This window comes from Dreissena polymorpha, chromosome 9 (assembly GCF_020536995.1).
Source record: "Dreissena polymorpha isolate Duluth1 chromosome 9, UMN_Dpol_1.0, whole genome shotgun sequence".
Taxonomy (NCBI): Eukaryota; Metazoa; Mollusca; class Bivalvia; order Myida; family Dreissenidae; genus Dreissena; species Dreissena polymorpha.
The window spans coordinates 3093330-3114348 of record NC_068363.1 but is presented as its reverse complement, the minus strand read 5'-3'; the positions used below and the strand labels follow the sequence as shown (position 1 = coordinate 3114348).

At 34.9% G+C, this 21019-nt stretch overlaps 1 protein-coding gene across 13 annotated transcripts in view; it reads left to right on the top strand.

The window, feature by feature from the left end:
- LOC127845715 (piezo-type mechanosensitive ion channel component 1-like) overlaps window positions 1–21019 on the top strand; it is a 255188-nt gene that overhangs the window by 144369 nt on the left and 89800 nt on the right. For all 13 annotated transcript variants that reach the window (XR_008033338.1, XR_008033339.1, XR_008033334.1 and 10 more), the window contains exons 15-20: window positions 8624–8772; window positions 9205–9351; window positions 9866–9966; window positions 10378–10529; window positions 16159–16332; window positions 17187–17282. Coding sequence is in view for 6 of the 13 variants with exons in the window: in XM_052376809.1 (XP_052232769.1) it covers window positions 8624–8772; window positions 9205–9351; window positions 9866–9966; window positions 10378–10529; window positions 16159–16332; window positions 17187–17282 (819 nt within the window). In the remaining 7 variants the exon portion in view is untranslated. The remainder of the gene's footprint in view (window positions 1–8623; window positions 8773–9204; window positions 9352–9865; window positions 9967–10377; window positions 10530–16158; window positions 16333–17186; window positions 17283–21019) is intronic.

The window sequence follows — 21019 nt, the reverse complement described above, 5'->3', positions numbered from 1 at the left end:
TACTACTACTGCTGCTACTGCTGCTGCTGCTACTGCTACTGCTACTACTACTACTACTACTACTACTACTACTACTACTACTACTACTACTACTACTACTACTGCTACTACTACTACTACTACTAACACTACTACTACTACTACTACTACTACTACTACTACTACTACTACTACTACTACTACTACTACTACTACTATTGCTTCTACTCCTACTACTACTACTACTATTACCACAACCAGCACCAGCGCTACTGATACAACAACAACAACTGCAACTGCTACTGCTCTGACAACAACAACAACAGCAACAACAACAATTTAGTCTGAAACATTACTCAGATTTTTTTGTGCGAAAATGCCGAAGTCCAGAATACTTGTAAAAATGACAAAGTGTTTTCCGCACACATCTGACTGTGAATTAGCCAAAAATAAACTAAGTCCTAACTTTCCGCATATAAAAGTGTATTTTCCGCATACAAAATCAAGCTTTCCGCATACAAAAATCTACTTTCTGCATATAAAAACCAAATGTCCGAAAAAATATGCGGACAAATTATGCGTACATTTGTCTGCAATCTCATTAAAACATCAAATATCGGCATATTTTCAGTCTTTTTCCGCATATTTTCTTGATAATTCCGCATATTTCCACATATTTTTACTCCTTTTCCGCATGCAAATGTGGAAAATCTACACACGGGTTACATGCAAAGGTGGAATTGCTGTACTAACCGGGAATGCCCAGCATGTACAAAGATATCAGTACAAAAGGTCAGAATTAATCCCCTAAAAAGTGCAGTCTTTTGCGTCCTCCTCTATGTATTTATGTACGGCCATGGGTCTAGGCCTTGTAACTTGACCTAGCGTTTGGTTTCCCAAGATTACCCAACATGCTGGAGGGAGACTGACAGTCCTATGCGTTTGTGTAAATGTCAGAGTTTATTTACAGGTCTTGCTGCGTCTTCACCACTGCCTTATGTGTTTAAACTTAAACATTATCTTTTTTAATCAATGTGTTATTACAAGTTGTTTTAATTGTTTTGTACTATTATTTTTTAAGTTTCTTTTGAACAAAACTGTTACAAAAATCAATTTATTTGCATTTATGAATAAAAAATTCATTATAATTTAGATGTTATTGATGTGTTCTACATACTTTTTTATATAATGTTAAGTAAAAAGGAAAATGATTAATAGTATCTAAAAAAATGTTAGAATATACTAATTCGTGACCCTGTAAATAGACATTGAATTTGCATTCATTCAATAACAGTTCATACTGTATTGTGCCCATGAAAATGACTAAGTCCCATTTTCCACTCATTTCCACTTCTCAAATCTTCAAAGTCTTTTTTGCCTCTCTGATAGACTCATGAAAAAAACTAAGTCCATTATTTCCACACATTGCCATACCTTTCCACTTTCTAAAAAGTTAAAGTCCCTAATTTCCACTTTTTGCCACTCTTTTTCCACTTAAAAACTATGGCAATTACTGGCAGATTTGCCATTCTTGTGGCAAAACCCAATTACAAGTGTGGAATTCCACTAGTTTACAGCTAAAGCCACTTATTGCCACTCTTTTCCACTCTTTTTTTCCACAGATTTCTGTGGCAATAAGTGGCAAAGTGTGGCAGATCTAGGGACGGGGAATGACCGACATAATCCTTTGATTTTTCGCTCACTAAAAGGTAACAATTAATGTACAACGTATAAGTTATATACACAATATTTATAAGACTATTTGTATCTAATTATGTTACTAATTAAAATGAAAAACTAACTACAAATAAGCAAAAAGTACTTAGCTATGTGTTCATGTAACAATGTGACGAAAATCCAGATTCTACAAGTCCAAATAATCACTTAAATCCCATGTTTTATCAGAGCTAAATTTGTGCAGCCGACACTTGGCGCACTCGCACTGATATTTTGTTTAAAGATATTTAAATATAAAGTTTGGTATGATATACTTGTGAAATTAAAGAGCATTGTGTAATTAAAGAGCATATCAAGTTTTGAATTTATATGCTGAAACGTAAAATTATAAGCCACAAATGTTTTACTGTAACAGAACGTTTTTTTAAGATAAGTGGTACAAAAAATACACGTGGAATATCTTTTAAAAGATATTTCTTGTTTTATTTGATCGAGAATGTAACCCGCCTCCCAGTTTCGCTGAATGGATCAAGTTCCCCACGGGTACTACTTTCCTGTACCCCGAATTTTTTTTTTCGTACCCTACATTTTTCGTACCCCATTTTTTTCGTACCCAATTTTGTTTCGTACCCAAATTTTTTTTCGTACCTATTGTTTTTTCCTACCAAATATTTGTTTCGTAAACAAATCTTTTTTCGTACCCAATTTTTTTGGCTTAATTTTTGTACCCAAAATTTTCGTACCCATTTTTTCCCTACCCAAAATGTTCGTACCCACATACACAATTGTGGTGATGTAGATAAACTTAAATATATGTTTTTTTATATCAATCCTCTTCAAAAACATCGTCACACCAGTACTGTCAGTACTTTGATTTATATTGACCTCGTAAGTATAGTCTGAAAACTACCGAGACCGCGTGACTGGCACTTTGTATTAGTATATATATATATAGGTGTGTCTCTCATAACTCATACTGAGTGGTTTTGGACAAGTCTTTTATTTTTACCATATTTTATATGTGTATCTGTAATATCATGTACTAAAGTGAGACGTTAATAAACTATCTGTCTGTCTGTCTGTCTGTCTGTCTGTCTTCAAAACGATGTTAAAATACTTTGTTAAAACGATGGTAGCAAGTCGGGAAAAAAATCGGAATGAGACCGATATAGCTGCCAGTTAACCACTTTAAATATTATGAATGAAAGAATAATGTCAAACACTAATATGTGATATCTTCATAAAGTCTTTGGAGTTTCATAGAAATCCGTCCCTCACCATAACTTAACACATCTAAGGCGACATCCTGACTATAATCCGTTTAAAATGTTCCTTTTCAACATAATGTTATATCGCAATAGTTTTTTAACCAATGCTACCGTAGAGGATTTGTTTGATGCCAGTAATAACTAATGTATGATTAAGTACATATCGAGTACCACAGTAAGTACTAGGCTAACACACGAAATATATTCTTGTCCACTATTCTAAACTAAATTAATAAAATAACGTGCTAATCGTTGATACAGCGACATTTTAAACACACCAGTGATTTCATTGGTCGAATGCGAACGTGTGTCTTAATAACTGGAGATTTCATTCATAAATACGGTCTGATCGATGTTAACTGGGTTAAGCGAATTGTGTATTGCGTTATTTCTTAAAATTTGACCCAGCATGTGTAGAAATATAACACGATATACTGTGAAAATATTTATTTTTGCCAGCACGAAATTTCGTCATTTTTATAAAAATGACGTTTTTGTCAGCACTTAAATTCGCCAATTCCTGACTTTGAAAAAAAAATGCTTCAGTCAATATCCGATTTGTTTGTCCGAAATATATCGCGGTTGCGATAAATCATAGTGGGAAAAGAGGGAGGACACTTGAGAGTCAATTGCAGGAGATGGAGCCTGTTTGTCACATGTCAATATACTAGTCTTTTGTTATCAAGTGATCAGTAATTGGCCCCCATTAGTGTATCATTATTATGATTAGCAAATTAGAGAAGGTGCGAAGATTATTGGTTAAAATTAGTGTTAGCAAACTATTTGGTAATTTTTCAATAAAGTTTCAAGAGTTTTACATCGTAAATATTTGATAACTTTAAGTACAACAATTTTCTTAAGTGTAAAATTAACAGTGCATTATGGGACAGTGGTTTCATACGGCACAGCTCAGCTTTAATTGTACAGCCAATGGACAAATGCGTTTAAATTAGACTGAATGCAATAGGACAAAAAGCCATGTTTTATTGCGTCATAATCAGTCACTCAAAAAACGTGCTTTCGGGGGATTTCATGACAATCGCGCAAAAATAAAAGTGAATTTAAGTAAAGAATTACCCTACGTTTAGATGGAACTAATTGTCATGATTGCTAATTTTTCTTTACCTGTTACGTTTTCAATTGCTACAAGTAACAATGATTTGAAACATGTATCGTAAAACTTGTCAAAGCTGTCGATGATTAGAAACATTGATAACCCATAAACGAAGCACAAGCCATTTTAACACCTTTTTTGTAGCAAACAACCAAACACAAATCAATTTGTACTGCATTAATTTATAATCAATTCGGAGAATGAATATAAGTTAGGTGTTGTTCACACATCATCATCTTTTAATTTCATTTATTGTCTTTGACCTGGATCCGCTGCGTGGAGGCTGTATTATCTGCAACAACACTGAAAAACACAATATTCACAATGAGTAATAAGGTTGTTAACAATTAGTGCTTATCATTACTATTCTACCTAAAGGAAGTCAACGCTGTCGTTACAGGTACTGCACTCCGTGATAGAGCAATGTCACGTGTCAGTTAAGTACACTGTGTAATATATGCCCTTTTGTGTCAAAACCGGATTTATCTTGATTACGAAACAGACGGAGTATGTATGCGTGGATTACGTTGGATTTTAGTGCCTCATTCCTTTGGTAATTCAGTCTTAATTTGTTTAAATATGGGACATAATTGTTCGTTAGGATCTTGAATTCGACTGACGTAATAAACAAAAATTAATGCCTGACAATTAAAAATAGTTTCACAGTATACATTTCCAGAAAGAAAATTCATTTCTGCATTGAATAAGACCGGGTTCATGAAAATCGCTGCAAAATTGATGAAGTAATGGCTGTTCAAAACGATGCACCTCGTTTTCGATGATTTCGAGTTGAACTTTGTTATATATATATTTGATAGTGAATTTTTTTTCTTCAGAAAAGTTGATTTTTCGTTATAATATGATAATTTATCATTCAAAATGATGTTTTCACTAATTAATATCATAGCCACACGCTAACCACCTGTGATTTGCTGTAATTTTCATCATTAAACAATCTTTTTAGCTGACCTGATTGCTCAGGTGAGCTTTTCTGACCGGTCTTTGTCCGTCGTCCGTCCGTCCGTCAACATTTGCTCGTGAACACTCTAGAGGCCACATTTCTTGTCCCATCTTCATGAAACTTGGTCAGAAGCTTTGCCCCAATAAAATCTTGGCAGAGTTTGAAACTGGGTTGTGCCGGGTCAAAAACTAGGTCACTACGTCAAAAAAAGGAAAAACCTTGTAAACACTGTAGAAGTCACATTTTATGTTCAATCTTCATGTAACTTTGTCAAAATGTTTGTTTTATTGATATCTTGATTGAGTTCAAAAGTGGTTCCGGTCTGTTGAAAAACATGGCCGCCAGTGGGCCGGGCAGTTTTCCTTATTTGGCTATAGAGAAACCTTGTAAAATATCAAGAAGTCACAATTTTTTCCCAATCATCATGAAAGGTGGACAAAACATTGATTTAATTGATATCTCGGACAAGCTCGAAAATGGTCCAGATCGGTAAAAAAACATGGCCACCAGTGGGCGGGGCATTTTTCTATATATGTATGTAGTGGCAGTTTTCCCTATTTTGCTATAGAGAAACCTTGTAAACACTCTAGAAGTCACAATTTTTGTCCAATCATCATGAAAGTTGGTCAGAACATTGGATGTATTGATATCTCGGACGAGTTCGAAAATGGTCCAGATCGGTGGAAAAACATGGCCGCCAGTGGGTGGGGCATTTTTCTTTAAATGTATATAGTGGCATTTTTCCCTATTTGGCTATAGACAAACCTTGTAAACACTCTAGAAGTCACATTTTTTGCCCAATCATCATGAAAGTTGGTCAAAACATTGGTTTTATTGATATCTTGGACGAGTTTGACAATGGTACGGATCGGTGAAAAAACATAGCTGCCAGTGGGCGGGCCATTTTTCTCTATATGTATATTGTGAAAACGTCAACACTCTAGAAGTCACATTTTTGGCCCTATTTTCATGAAATTTTGTCGGAACATTTGTTTCTTTGATACAAGAGTTGAGTTCAAAAATTGTTTCAGTCAAACCTTGTGATCGAACACTATGGAAGTCACATTTTTATGCCCCCCATTCGAAGAAGAGGGGGTATATTGTTTTGCTCATGTCGGTCCGTATGTCTGTCCACCAGATGGTTTCCGAATGATAGGTCAAGAACGCTTAGGCCTAGGATCTTGAAACTTCATAGGTACATTGATCATGACTCCAAGATGACCCCATTGATTTTGAGGTCACTAGGTCAAAGGTCAAGTTCACGGTGACCCGAAATAGTAAAATGGTTTCTGGATGATAACTCAAGAACGCTTACGCCTAGGATCATGAAACTTCATAGGTACATTGATCATGACTCGCAGATGACCCCTATTGATTTCGCGGTCACTAGGTCAAAGGTCACGGTGACCCGAAATAGTAAAATGGTTTCTGGATGATAACTCAAGAACGCTTATGCCTAGGATCATGAAACTTCATAGGTACATTGATCATGACTCGCAGATGACCCCTATTGATTTTGAGGTCACAAGGTCCAAGGTCACGGTGACCCGAAATAGTAAAATGGTTTCTGGATGATAACTCAAGCATGCTTATGCCTAGGATCAGGAAACTTCATTGATACATTGATCGTGATTCACAGATGACCACTATTGATTTTCAGGTCACTAGATCAAAGGTCAAGGTCACGGTGACCTGAAACAGTAAAATGGTTTCCGGATGAAAGCTCAAGAATGCTTATGCCTAAGATCATGAAAGTTCATAGGTACATTGATCATGACTTGCAGATGACCCCTATTGATTTTCAGGTCACTTGGTCAAAGGTCAAGGTGTCCCAAAATAGTAAAATGGTTTCCGGATGATAACTCAAGAACGCTTATGCTTAGGATCATGAAACTTCATAGGTACATTGATCATGACTTGCAGATGACCCCTATTGATTTTCAGGTCACTAGGTCAAAGGTCAAGGTCATGGTGTTTCAACTTAGAAAAATGGTTTCCAGATGATAACTCAAGAAGGCCTATGCCTAGGTTCATGAAACTTCATAGGTACATTGATCATGACTTGCAGATGGCCCGTATTGACTTTCAGGTCACTAGGTCAAGGTCACGGTTACTTGACACAGTAAAATGGTTTTTGGATGATAACTCAAGAATGCTTATGCTTAGGATCATGAAACAATATAATGGTCAAGTTGATAGAATTTTCTTATTAAATCAATCAAAAATGGAATTTATCATGTAGATGTTTTGAACATCTTATAACTTTGTTATCCATCTGACATGTGTGCATAATAATCATTGCATCTTTTTTAAAGATGTTTATGGTTTAAAGTTTTTTTTTGTTTTGGTAATTAAACACAAAGCACTAAATTGACAATTTCCAGACAGACTAACAGTGGGCTGACCTTGAAACGATGCAAGATGGAATGTAATTCATTTGTTTGTTTTGTAATTTAAAATCTTAACATGTCAACTATGAAAACACTATACAATTATTATTTTGTTATCAGACTAGGACACTACAGTTCATATGTGCTCTAAAATCTACAAGTACACAAGAACAAACACACACAACTCAATATGATATTAACCCATTGATGCCTAACATTGATTATAAAAGAGAGGAAGGAATGAGTCATGCTGAAGGATACACACATTGATTGTCTATGAAGTTAATGTATGGGATCAGGAATAACATTTTGCTGTAATTTGTTGGTGTGTGAGCTCTGGTCAACAGGCTGTGTTTAAAGAAGACATTAACAATGGATATATGCTACTGCTGATAAAGGGTTCTAAAATATACAGCTACATGTACCAAATTTAGGTTTGGAATGTAAATTGCTAACTGTTGGCTACATTGATCATGACTCACCAATGACCCCTATTGATCTTCTCATCACTAGGTCAAAGGTGACAGTCACAGTGATTCAAAATACAAAAATTGGTTTTCAAATGATAACTCAAAAACACTTTCACCTAGGATAAAGACTTCATAGGTACATTGATCATGATTATAAAAATACCCCTTTTGAATTTCAAATCACTACATCAAAGATCAACATCACAGTGACTCAAAACAATAAAATTGTTTCTTGATATTTACTGACAACGCTTACGCCTAGATTCATGATCTTCATAGTTACATTGATCATGACTGGCAGATGACCAACATAATGTTCAAGTCACTAAGTCAAACGTCTTAATAACAATGACTCAACACTGTTAAATGGTGTCCAGATGACAACTCAAGAAACCAAGGTCAAAAGACAAAGTCACAATGACTAATATATTCATATTCACACAATGGCTGCCATTACAACTGACAGCCCATATGCAGGCATGCATGTTTTACAAACAGCCCAATACATTTGGTAAAAATTCAATGAATACACTCTTCTCAGGTGAGCGAACTAGGGCCATCTTTGCCCTCTTGTCTTAACTTACTAACGCTTGATTGGTTATTGTCGGATCAGGTATAATTAAATGTACCCCAGGAACTCTTAAGTATACTTAATTGTACGTGCCAACAATGACCAATCGAGCCTTACTAATGCACAACATTGCATCTTTTTCAAATTATGAATCGTAATTTCACATTTTCATCTACCCATTATTATGTTACAGTTTGCGTTCACTTTCTGGCGTGTGACGATGCGCCTGTTCTGGTGGCTTGTGATCCTGTACTCAATGCTGGTACTGATCATCCTCTACACATATCAGTTTGACAATGTGGCCGAGGCTTGGCGAAACACAACGAAACTCAGCGATGACACGTATGTCCCAAAGGGTTACATAACACCAAAATTTTGTCTAAAAAAACGCACTAATAATTTTCTCATTAAAAGTACTGTATGTATTCTAAAGCAATGCGTTTTTTACCCAAATATTCAGAGCAGAGGTATTTAACACAAATTATTCACAATTTGTCTGAAAGCCTGGAATTAAGAAAAAAAATTGAAATAAACATCAGACAAAATGTGTTAGCAGTTTGATCTTCAACTTTCACTTTCAACTTATCTTCAATCTTTAATTTTATTAAATCTTAACATTACATTTGTTTTTAAAGAGTTTGTAGAGAGAAGTGTAACCTAAAAAAATTCTTTACAGTTATTCATTGTGACAATAACAATTGCCACCTTTGCTTGTAGTTGAAATTACTGGAAATACAATTTTCCAAGCATTGAACATAAGATCTTTAATGGCAGGTTGGCAGACATTGGTCTGGAGCACTTCGACACGACAGGCTTGTTTATCCGTCTACTTACGCCAACGTGTTTCTTGATTCTCGTGATACTGCAGGTGCACTATTTCCATCAGCCGTTCATGCACCTAAGTGACATCAACAGATACAAGTGAGCATGTGTAGTGTGCAATGTTTTGTTGTTAAAGCTGATGCGCATGTGTTTTGTGCTAAAGAGAAATTCTGATCTTGTTTCATTTGGGAATGTTTTTGCAACTTTGAATACTACCACTCTGGTTATTTTGTTTTCATTCTACTGGCTTCTGATTTTATAAAGTTAATTAAAAAGAATTGCATAGATGCCAGATTCAAAGTTGTGAAAGAACTTTAATATTTTGTCTTAAAAAACTTGATAAAATGTAAAATTGCATACATGGAAGTGTGAAAAGTATAAAAAACAATAAAAAAAATGATGGATGACCTTGATTTTAGTATAAAATATTTATTTGACTCTTAAAAGAAAAGAGGCCCTATATGTATGGCAATGATTGATTGCAGAACAAAACACAGCCCATTACAAAACCACACAACAAAGCCACACAACAAAACCCCACTCCACACAACACTTAACGCACTTGCATACGTCCAGTTTTCCTAGAACTAGACTCAAATGTATTATGTTTCAGGAAAGCTGAGATGGAGGGACCCACCACACCTGTCTTACCTGTCTCACCTGGCTCGCACACCACCGTCACAGAGGGATCAATGGATGCCAACAAAAAAAAGAGTAATTTTATCATGCTGAAGAAATTTTGAACTTGTGTAATAATTTTAACTTTTGAAAACCTAAGGTAGTCTCCTTTTAAAAGAAGTAAATTTGTTTAATGTTTTCTTCCAATTTTTTTTTAAGGTCGCAACCCCTCAATGTTCAAATGTCTCGGCTTTTGGAATTAAATGTATCAAGTTTATCTTAAGAAAAATATTCTTTAAAAAAGAACTCTAAACTAATTGTATTATCTTCTTCAGCTTTCACAATAGTGGTTCTCAATAACAAGTTTGATGTAGATTTTAAGTGGAGTCACTGCCCACAATTAACAATGCTGGTTGTAGTCAATTACGTGTGGTTAAATCCGTACTTTTGGAAAAAATGTTTTGTTTAAAAAAAAAGAATAATTCATTGATTGCCTTTTTGTTGTAGCTGTGGGTAAAAGGTTTAAAGCCTGTGTAAAAAGAACCTGGATCAAGGCTGGTGAGATCTGGGATTTGATCACCTGGTTTCTATGGCGACTGGCAGAAATACACATCTTCAAGGTTGTTGCGTTCATCATCATCATGACTTGCGTTTATGAGGTAATGTTATTGTACTTGAAAAGAGCCCAAATGTTCACATAAAAAGGGCCAAAGAAACACTGTCTTTGCAAATTATGTTCTATTGCCAAGTGTCTGCAGTCAGTTTGGTAGTCCCAATAATAAATTATAGACAACATACACAGTGCATACATTCAGTGTATTTAGTAAGCGCAATAGTCCCAGTCAGTCAGTCAGTCAGTCAGTCAGTCAGTCAGTCAGTCAGTCAGTCAGTCAGTCAGTCAGTCAGTCAGTCAGTCAGTCAGTCAGTCAGACAGTCTGTCAGTCAGTCTGTCTGTCACACTTTTCTGGTCCTGCGATAACTTGAAAAGTTCTTCATATTTTTAGCTCACCTAAGCACAATGTGCTCATGGTGAGCTTTTGCGATCGCTTTTTGTTCGATGTTTGTCGTGGGTTGTCCGTTGTCCGTTGTGCGACGTCAACATTTGCCTTGTTCACTCTCTAGAGGCCACATTTATTGTCCAATCTTCATGAAATTTGGGCAGAAGATTGGTCTCAATGATATCTTGGATGAGTTCGAAAATGGTTACGTTTGCTTGTAAAATCTTGGTAACTTTCTAGTTTGCTCAATCTTCATGAAATTTGGTCAGAACATTTGTTTCCTGTGAAGTAAAGTTTGTTTTTATTATGTCAATATTATGTGACATTAACTGTATTATGTAATTTTTCATAACACAGAATTTTCATAGTTAACATAACTGTTTTAGTCATTAACACTTATGATAAGCCTTTCAACTAAGAGATAACTGAAAGAAAGACAACATGTACATGATTTTGCAGTATTTTTGCAGTATTTATCTCCCTTGTTTTACCTGGTTCAGTAATCTATTTTTAGATGGTCGCTTTAGCAACCGTCTAAAGTGCTTAGTGTAAAATTCAGGTCGGTACGGCCTAGGTATGATTAACCCAATTTCGCTTACTACGCGCAAGAAAGAGTTGTATAATTTATGCAAGAGTTTTGAGTTCTCCAATTATGTTTATTCACAAATGGAAACATTATATTACATTAGTAAAATTCAATCTGCCTTCGCACATAGAAGGAATGGGTCAATTGCGGAGCTTTCTTACATAATAAAAGTCATAGTCGCATTGTATTTGCGTTTAGCGTCCTATTTGGTCACGTGGTTCTTATTTCGCGGGTGTTTTGGCATTCATGATATGAGGCTATTTATAGATGCGCCTGTCGATAAACAAAGGAAAGTTTACGGGTTATAACAACGCAATAGGTTACGCTCTCACATACAACTCAATGACGTAGTACAGGTCGTAAATTGAGAGATTCGGGAAAAAGTTGACGCTTATATTCTCAATCTATAAAACGTTGAACATAAGTTCAACAATAACTGCAGCGATACGATAGACAAAAACAAAAAAAATGTTTCATAATCGCTTAACCCGAATATAACAAACAATTTATAATAATAATACGAATGACCTGTTTCATAACCTCGTTCATGCTACTACAGCGGGTATGTCTGGAAAATGTTCTTTGGTTCTCAACAGATAGCGGCGATCTTTTGTATTTACGGGTGCTAACAACGCAATAGTAGAAGGTTAGTAGAAGGTTTAGCTTGTTTATATTCACAGTTCTCAATACATAGACAGTTGGATATGAGTTCATCAATTACTACAGGCATACTATAGGCAACCTCGAAAATGCTTTATAATCGCTAAAACCGAAAACAACTAAATATATTATATTAACTATATTTATAACAATAAATGTCTTTTAAAAATGTAGTCGGCATATACGCTGACTTTGAAATAAAGTTAGCAATTTTCTTTTCTAAATAATTTAATACAATTAAACAAAAGTTAAACTATTGTGTTGTGTTTTTCACTTGTAAGCTGCATATTCACCGCATGAAATGTGTGTTAGCATTGTCAAACCACACATTAGTGTGAGTAAATAAAAAATATACTACGGGAGAGCACTTCATATGTGTCCTCATATGCCTTGTTATGAGTATCTTTCTTCACTATCGAAATATATCGTATATTTATATTTGATTTAAACGCAGTTTTCTTTCGACACATTTAAATCACAGGTCAATAGCGCCGTCATGCAAAAATGGGTCTTATGCGTTTCGGCAAGCGTTTGTTAAACCCAACATGTGCTTTTGCGCAGTCAGGCCATAGGCGATGCTTTTCGCTTTAAAATCACTCAATATGTTATGTTTCTCCTTACCAGAAGGAGGGATAGCTGAGTGGGCTATTTATATGATGGGCGCATATGGAATAAGACTCATTTTCGCATGACGAGGGTCATTACAAATCTCATTGCGAATTGAAAATGCCACATTTAAGAACAATGCTTTTTGATACAAAATTGAATTCAAAATAGCAAACTTGTTAATAATGGCAGCCTATCCACACATTAATGAATGATTTCCAGACGTGCTGACCAAGTACGGCAAACATTGTGGTATGATAATTAGACGATTTTCTCTTATCGTGACACTATACTATTTCGCTAATGATTGTTTTCTCATCTTGGAGGCGAAAGTGAAAGTCTGCGAGATGGATTGTAACGCATAATTGTAACAGGGCCACAATTTGTGTCGTTTGAGCATACAGAGAGTAGTCCGGAATTCCTTACACTGAACAGTGCTACATCCTTTGAATTGAGCACATACGCATTGATGTTGCAAAAATTCAGAGGCTGTATCTCGAATCAGCTTATTAAATATTCGAAAATATTCATGTGTGTCTGTTGGCGTTATGTAAAAGTCACTAAGATGAAAACTGAAACAGCTACGCCTAAAAGCGCATTAGTGCTCTATACCTATGTTTATGTTAGCGTTGTTGACACAGTGTGAACTGCTCAGGTAACAAGTAAAGCATAAACAGCAATGTTTATATACTTTAATTCCTCCATATACAAGATACGAAGATTATTGTATATTTTGAATTTGTATATGGTGTCAAAAATCAAAATTTTTGTACACGGAACTTTCATTATGAATTTATATTCATGGTGAGATAGTCATTTGATATTAGAAAAAATATTCCTTTAATATGATGGTGACTGCAAATTTTCTTTATATTAAGTTCTCATTACCATTTTCATCATACTTTCTATGCTTTCAGAACTTCCAAAAAGCATGTTGTTTTTATTTTGTCTTAGTTATTTCTATGAAATAATAAGGATGATAAAAAGTGCACACAAAACTCGACCCGTGCGCTATGACACACCCTTTATAAAGTTGAATGGCGTGTGTTCATTTCAAACTTGTGATTGATTTTCAAAAATGAATTGCGTGTTAAATTATGCAATAGGGAACATCTTCAGTGCCTTCAGCGCTTTGATTATTTCTGCTCTGGAATTTGGGAAGATATTAATCATTGATAAATGCACTGTTCTGAGGGAGAATTGACTACTCTGCCATTGATCTCTTCTGAACTGTATAAAATAAGCTGTTTGGGCTGATTTAAACACCTCTTGATGCTTTCTTGAAAAGTTAACAGCTCTTGAAAAAGGTTGGAATTTTGAAATAATTAAACTCTATATTATTTTTAACACCAGCATCAAGACATTTTGGCATTATTTTCTAAATTATTCTTATTTTTTTAGATTATTTTTATTTGGCATTTTCTAAATTAGAAAGACTCTATTCTATTTCAATAACATTAGCAAATTTTTCTTATTTTTACATTAGATTCACTGAAGTTTCCAAATCTCCATAAATATTGTTCTTTAGATTAAATTAGACCTATTTTGTTAACTAGATTTTTGCAGCACTTTCTAGACTATAGTTACTTATATTTATATCAGTTTTTTTGACAGATTTTGAACTTCTTTTTACATTCATTAAGGTATTTACTGTATGTTGTTCATTTTTGTAACGATACTTAGATTCTTTAGACTTGGCTTGTACCTGTTCTTAATTTTCTTTCATTGTTCTTCATTTTCCGAGTTCTTGGAATAAAAATTAGTTATTTTTGTTAAAGCTGCCTTGGTTTTCACTTATAAATAAATTCTTTGAGTGTATTTAGGCGTCCCTGACTGAATGAATGCCTTTAGTTAATTGAATTACAACCAGTCAGTATAGTCATCCTGACTGGAAATAAGAGTTCGTCAAATAAATATTTCAGCATTACATAAGTGCTCACAAAATTACATAACTTGTAACCGTCCTGTGACCGGTTCATTTGCATAAGCGAAGGAGACCGCACTACCACACCTGGATAGGACAGTTGAGTTCGATAATGGTTTGGATCGGTAAAAAAACATGGCCGCCAGGGGGGGGGGTCTTTTTCCTTAAATTTATATAGTAAAAAAGCTTGTGAACACTCTAGAAGTCGCATGTTTTGCCATATTATCATGAAATTTTGTCAAAACATTAGTTATGTGGATGTCTCGGACTAGTTTGAAAATGGTCCTGATCAGTGAAAAAACATGGCCGCCAGGGAGTGGGGCAGCTTTCTTTATATGTATATAGTCACAACATGTGAACAGTCTAGAAGACACATTTTTTTCCCAATCTTCATGAAATTTGGACATATCTTGGAAGAGTTAAAAAATGGTTCAGGTCTGTTAAAAAAACATGGCCGCCAAGAGGCCATTCGTTGATCATTCTTCATGATACTTGGTTAGAACATTTGTTCCATTGATATCTTGGGCTGCAAAGAACAGGTCATTTCTTTTTATCTCAGGTGAGCGACTTTGGGCCTTTCAGGCCCTCTTGTTTTATGAAACTTGAAACATAGATAGATGGCAATATGGAGATAAGGCACGTCATTTCATTTTGTTCCCATGTCACGAATTCTGGTTGCTATGGCAACAAACATAAAAGAAAATATCTGACAATGGTGGAGTTTCACTTGTAGGGGACAATATTGCTTGGCAATCTCTTGTAAATGCATAGTTTCGTATTCACTATGTCTTTAAAAATTTGAACCATCAAAATAGATATTAAATCTTTTCAATCTGTGAGCTCGCTGAACAAATTATTTCCCACTGTCATTTGTCTGCATACAGTGTTGTACTGACTGTAACAAATTACAGACCATGTAAGCTGCATACACAGTTCTATAGCCCCATTAACCCTTTCCCACTCAGAAGCAAAGTGGAAATGGCTATGTGCAAACAGCATAAAACCAGAACAGCCTGCGAGTCACTCGCAGTCTGTTAGGTTTTATGCTGTTTGCTGCTCACCAGTATCTTAGGTTTGGAGATGAAGTCCTAAAAACCTGAACCTAGTAAGAAAGGTCTTAAATTAAATATGACTTCCTAAGGGACTACAAATGCTTGAAAATACGTATCTAAGTGGTAAAGGGTTAAATACGTATCTAAGTGGAAAAGGGTTAAATAAGTATCTAAGATGTAAAGGGTTAAATAGTTATCTAAGTGGTAAAGGGTTAAATAGTTATCTAAGTGGTAAAGGGTTAAATACATAATTTTCTAAGTGGTAAAGGGTTAAATAAGTATCTAAGTGGTAAAGGGTTAAATAGTTATCTAATTGGTAAAGGGTTAAATACATAATTTTCTAAGTGGTAAAGGGTTAAATAAGTATCTAAGTGGTAAAGCGTTAAGTACGTGTCTAAGTGGTAACGGGTTAAATACATATCTAGATGGTAAAGGGTTCACAAGTTATCTCCCCCCTGCCAGGTGTCTGCAGTGAGTGCGGTGTACGTGATTCTGCTGGCTGTGTTCCTGCCCATGACGGGGCTCTGGTTCGTGCTCTCCCACCTGGCGCTGCTCTGGACAGCCCTGGTCATCCTCTCCAAGATGATCTATCAACTGGATCTGGTCGACAACAAGCCCTGGCTCACTAACTGTACGGTAGGTTACCTGGCAACCGATATAGCGTGCACTAAACAAAACTAAAACTTCATGTAATGATGGATAGAGGATATTTGTTGGATTCGGTGGTATATTGATTTTAATTCACAAATGATCATAGAAAATAATATTTTCACGAGAGACACAGTCACGAGTGAAAATATATTTTTTTTATGATCACTAGTGAATTACAATCAATATTCCACCGAATCCAACAAATTTTATTGTTATTTCATGCTTTTTTTCACCGTTTATTTACATTGCCAAAGAGTTTAACAGGAGAATTTGTCTGGAATAATGACATCATTTTGTTTGAAAATGATGTCATTTCACAGTAAAACAGTGAAAATTAGCGATATGTTTCACTGTTTGAAACAGTGAAATATCAGTTTTAATTCACTGATATTTCTCTTTAAACCACTGGAAAGCATAAAATAGCTGTCTTTATTTGGGTATGTGGATATTTCCGTATTTGATATTTATGGAGTTATTTTCCTTTGTCAAATATTCTTTTGCCAATGATAACTAGACATTTACAATTATTGTAATGCAAATGCATATAGAAGACATTGTGGTGTCTGTTTTTCAATGTTTACATAAAAATTGGCTGTTTTCCCCAACACCTATTTTAACAACAAACCCTTGGATGAATGGCGCCTATATTGACAGTACTTGTTCACCTTATTCTACTTTCTGATCTATTAACATGTTTTCATCTTTCTTAAATCATTACTTGAAAACCCTCTTTCTCATGATACTGAAAACTCTCTTTCTATAAGAATATACAAAGTTCAGATTTAAAAGTTGTAAAAGTTGATTATATATGAACGCATCATTTTCCTTTTTGTTACAAGGGCAACATATCCCAAAACTGGCCATTCAACGAGACCATCAACAATGCCAAGTGGGTGGGGATGGACAGATCAGAACACCTTGGATATTACTTGAGGGTAAATATACTGGATCTCTGTGGTAGGGTACAGAATGTTTTTAGCAGTGATCTATATGACTTTGTCTAGAGTGTAGTTTGTGTCATGCCTTTTGAATGTAAGTATAGTTGATCATTTAAAAATGCATAAAATAATGCTTATTATCTTTACACTCCGAACAAATATTGTTAAACACCCAAACTGGGTATCAACTGTTGAGTGTGGTTGCAAATGAAGATAGCATGTAACCATAGGGCAATCAGAAAACTTGTTTAACATGTAGTGTTCATACAAAGTTTTTCACTGTTAATCAGTCATAAGGAATGAAATTATATTGTACAAATCTAAATGGGCCGTGCTCTGTGATAAAGGGGCTGAACACACGTGCGTAAAGTGGCGTCCAATATTAGCCTGTGCAGTTCACACAGAATAATCAGGGACGACACTTTCCACTTTTATGATATTTTCTGTTCTTCTTAGCAAATATCCAGTTAAGGTGGAGAATGTAGTCCCTGATTAGCCTGTGCGGACACTTTACGCACAAGCATTAAACCCCCTTTACACAGAGCATGGCTCAAATATAATACGATTTTTGTGAATATAATTTTGTGTAAAACCATTCTCGGAATATAATTTTTATGAGAAAAGTCTTTATGAGTGAGTCTTATATAGAAAATATTTTCAAAAAATGGTGGAAAAAAGCACCAAGCAAAAAATCTAGTTACATCACAAAAATTAACAAAATGTCACTGTACTGTACATATTTGCTGTTTTCAATAAGATGAAAATACAGCTTAATTTATAACACTGGGGACCGTTTCAATAAGCTCTCGTAAGTATGTTACGACTCGTAAACCAGTTGCGATTATCGCAACTTGCCATTTTGCGTTTCAATAAACTTTCGCAACTTACGATATCGTAGAATTCTCTCGTAAGTCTACGAGACGTAAGAAGCAGTCGTAGTTACGTCGAAAACAAAATGGACAACGCGTATGTTGTGCATTTAGACGCCGAATAAGAAGCTTTTGGCTCCGTCTTTTTATCGACGACAATACAGAGGAAGTAAACATGTTGTTTTTTATCCCTTGATTACTTTCTGCAAAATATTTAACGTTGGAATCAATATGTCAGTTACTTGTTTATATTCGATAAGGAAGAATAAATCAAAATAAATTGCAATTTATCATACGTGAAAACCCTATGTGTTTATTATGTGTGTGATTCAATTATATTGTTCAACAGCAGTTGAAGTATATGCGCTTTCCGCCGCTCGAATTATTGTGCAATGATTAATTTTGCTGTAAGCTTTTATCCATTGCAATTTGCATGTGATTTCGGAAGTTTTTTTGTTCGGATAAGTACTCAATGGAGCCTTGTTTTTTATTGGTAAATGTTTGCTATCAACGCTATACAACTCGTTACAATCTATTCCTTTTCTTTGTATTATGTTTATTTAATATTCTGTCAGAACGATACATGCATTGCTAAATTATGTTGGATTGTAAAATGTGCCCAGTTAGGCAACTGTTAGCCTACATATGTCACACCCACCCAAAATTGCCTTTTACTATAACTTCTTCATTTCTACACCAATTCACTTCTAATTGATGATGAACTTCTCTTATGACAATACGGTCAATCTCAGCTATGCATGGCCCCATTACCAACCCTGGGGCACACCTAGGTCAACTATTCGGCGTGGGGATACGCGTCGGCCTCTGCCGCGCCATTTCTAGTTTATCACATGCTTTTAAATGAGCAAATTAAATAAATATTAACGCAAACATAATGATAAATCCCAAATGTTGTTTACATTTCGTGGCATCAATTGACGTTGCAACGTCATTTTGGTGAAATAACAAAATGCGATTGGTCAATAAACGAAAACTAAGCCAATGAAAACGCTTATAAAGTATATTACACATGTGTAACAGGGTATAGCATGTGATAAAATCTCATATAGATTTTGGGTCAAATAATTAAAGTTAAAATTATTTTTCATTTTACAGGGATGGTACAATCATAATTTATTTACTTTTCATCTTTTTTTATTCCTCATTTGTTTTTTTTATTTGATACATAAACTATATGTGAATACAAAATCAATAGATGATGAAAACTTGAGCACAGTGAATAAATTAAAATTTAAACACAGTTAAAGCGGGTATATACGATTTTGTCAAATATTTATTAATTAATATAAAATGTGAAAAAAAATTATTATACATATATTTCAATATAAACTAAAATAAAAGTTAAGAAGAACATGTGTCGAAAAATGCTAAATAAGCCAGATATTTAATTCTGAAATCGAAAAAGGCTGTACAGCCGAATTCGCCAGCATGTATATCATGCATGTACGATGTGAATCTAAATTTAGTTTAACGGTTCATTTGAAATTCCTGCAGCGATATCGATTCATACGACACACGAACACTCACTAAAAAGACGAATGCATCGGTTATTGTAGGAAAATAATTACGAATTATCTTCGTCACAATCGGCTCGGGGCGCTCATTTGTATTTGCTGTATTTTATGAACTTCGTCTTAAATGTATCATTTTTCTTGCGTATTGTGTGTTATTATAACATATTTGTATCAATATTTTACAATTCAGCACATATAAAAATCGTATATACCCGCTTTAATCAAATCATGTATATAAATGCTTTATCATGTACTGTTAATTTTAAACACATGATACATTCCATAGGTTTCCAGTCCGTGTACAACAACAAACTTGCATGAAGGTTGGATTCTGCCACAAGGCCCGGGAGCAGTGGATGGGACTCTCATACCCATAATACTGAATACGTTATATTACACACATGCAGTTGAACACAGCGGGAACTCTTGAAGAAAAAAATGTGTATTTTTTTTATTCGAACTTAAATGTAAAATATATATTTAATTTTAGCTCGACTATGCCTTGAATGATAAGCTGTGTATAAAATTATGGTAAACATGCAACATCCTTATATCACTGTTTCTATTACATATTTTCATTAAAAGCACTTATGTATTCAGGGTCATTATGTCATTGTGAGGTCACTGACCAAGTTGCTTATCTCTGACCTGCATTTAGCTTAATAATGCCCCTTTTGTACTTAAAATGTTCCACTTAAATTGTGTGTACAGCTACTCCATACTATATTTTCCACAGATAATCCTTCACTTATGTCGTCAGATTTTTAGCTCATCTATTTTTTGAAAAAAAATTATGAGCTATTGTCATCACCTTGGCGTCGGCGTCGGCGTCCGGTTAAGTTTTGCTTTTAGGCCCACTTTTCTCAGAAAGTATCAATGCTATTGCATTCAAACTTGGTACACTTACTTACTATCATGAGGGGACTGGGCAGGCAAAGTTAGATAACTCTGGCGTGCATTTTGACTGAATTATGTGCCCTTTTTATACTTAGAGAATTGAAAATTTTGGTTAAGTTTTGCGTTTAGGTCCACTTTTTTCAGAAAGTATCAATGCTATTGCATTCAAACTTGGTACACTTACTTACTATCATGAGGGGACTGGGCAGGCAAAGTAAGATAACTCTGGCGTGCATTTTGACAGAATTATGTGCCCTTTTTATACTTAGAAAATTGAAAATTTTGGTTAAGTTTTGTGTTAAGGTCCATTTTATTCATTAAGTATCAAAGCTATTGCTTTCATACTTGCAACACTTACTAACTACCGTAAGGGGACTGTGCAGGCAAAGTTATGTAACTCTGACTGGCATTTGGACGGAATTATGGGCCCTTT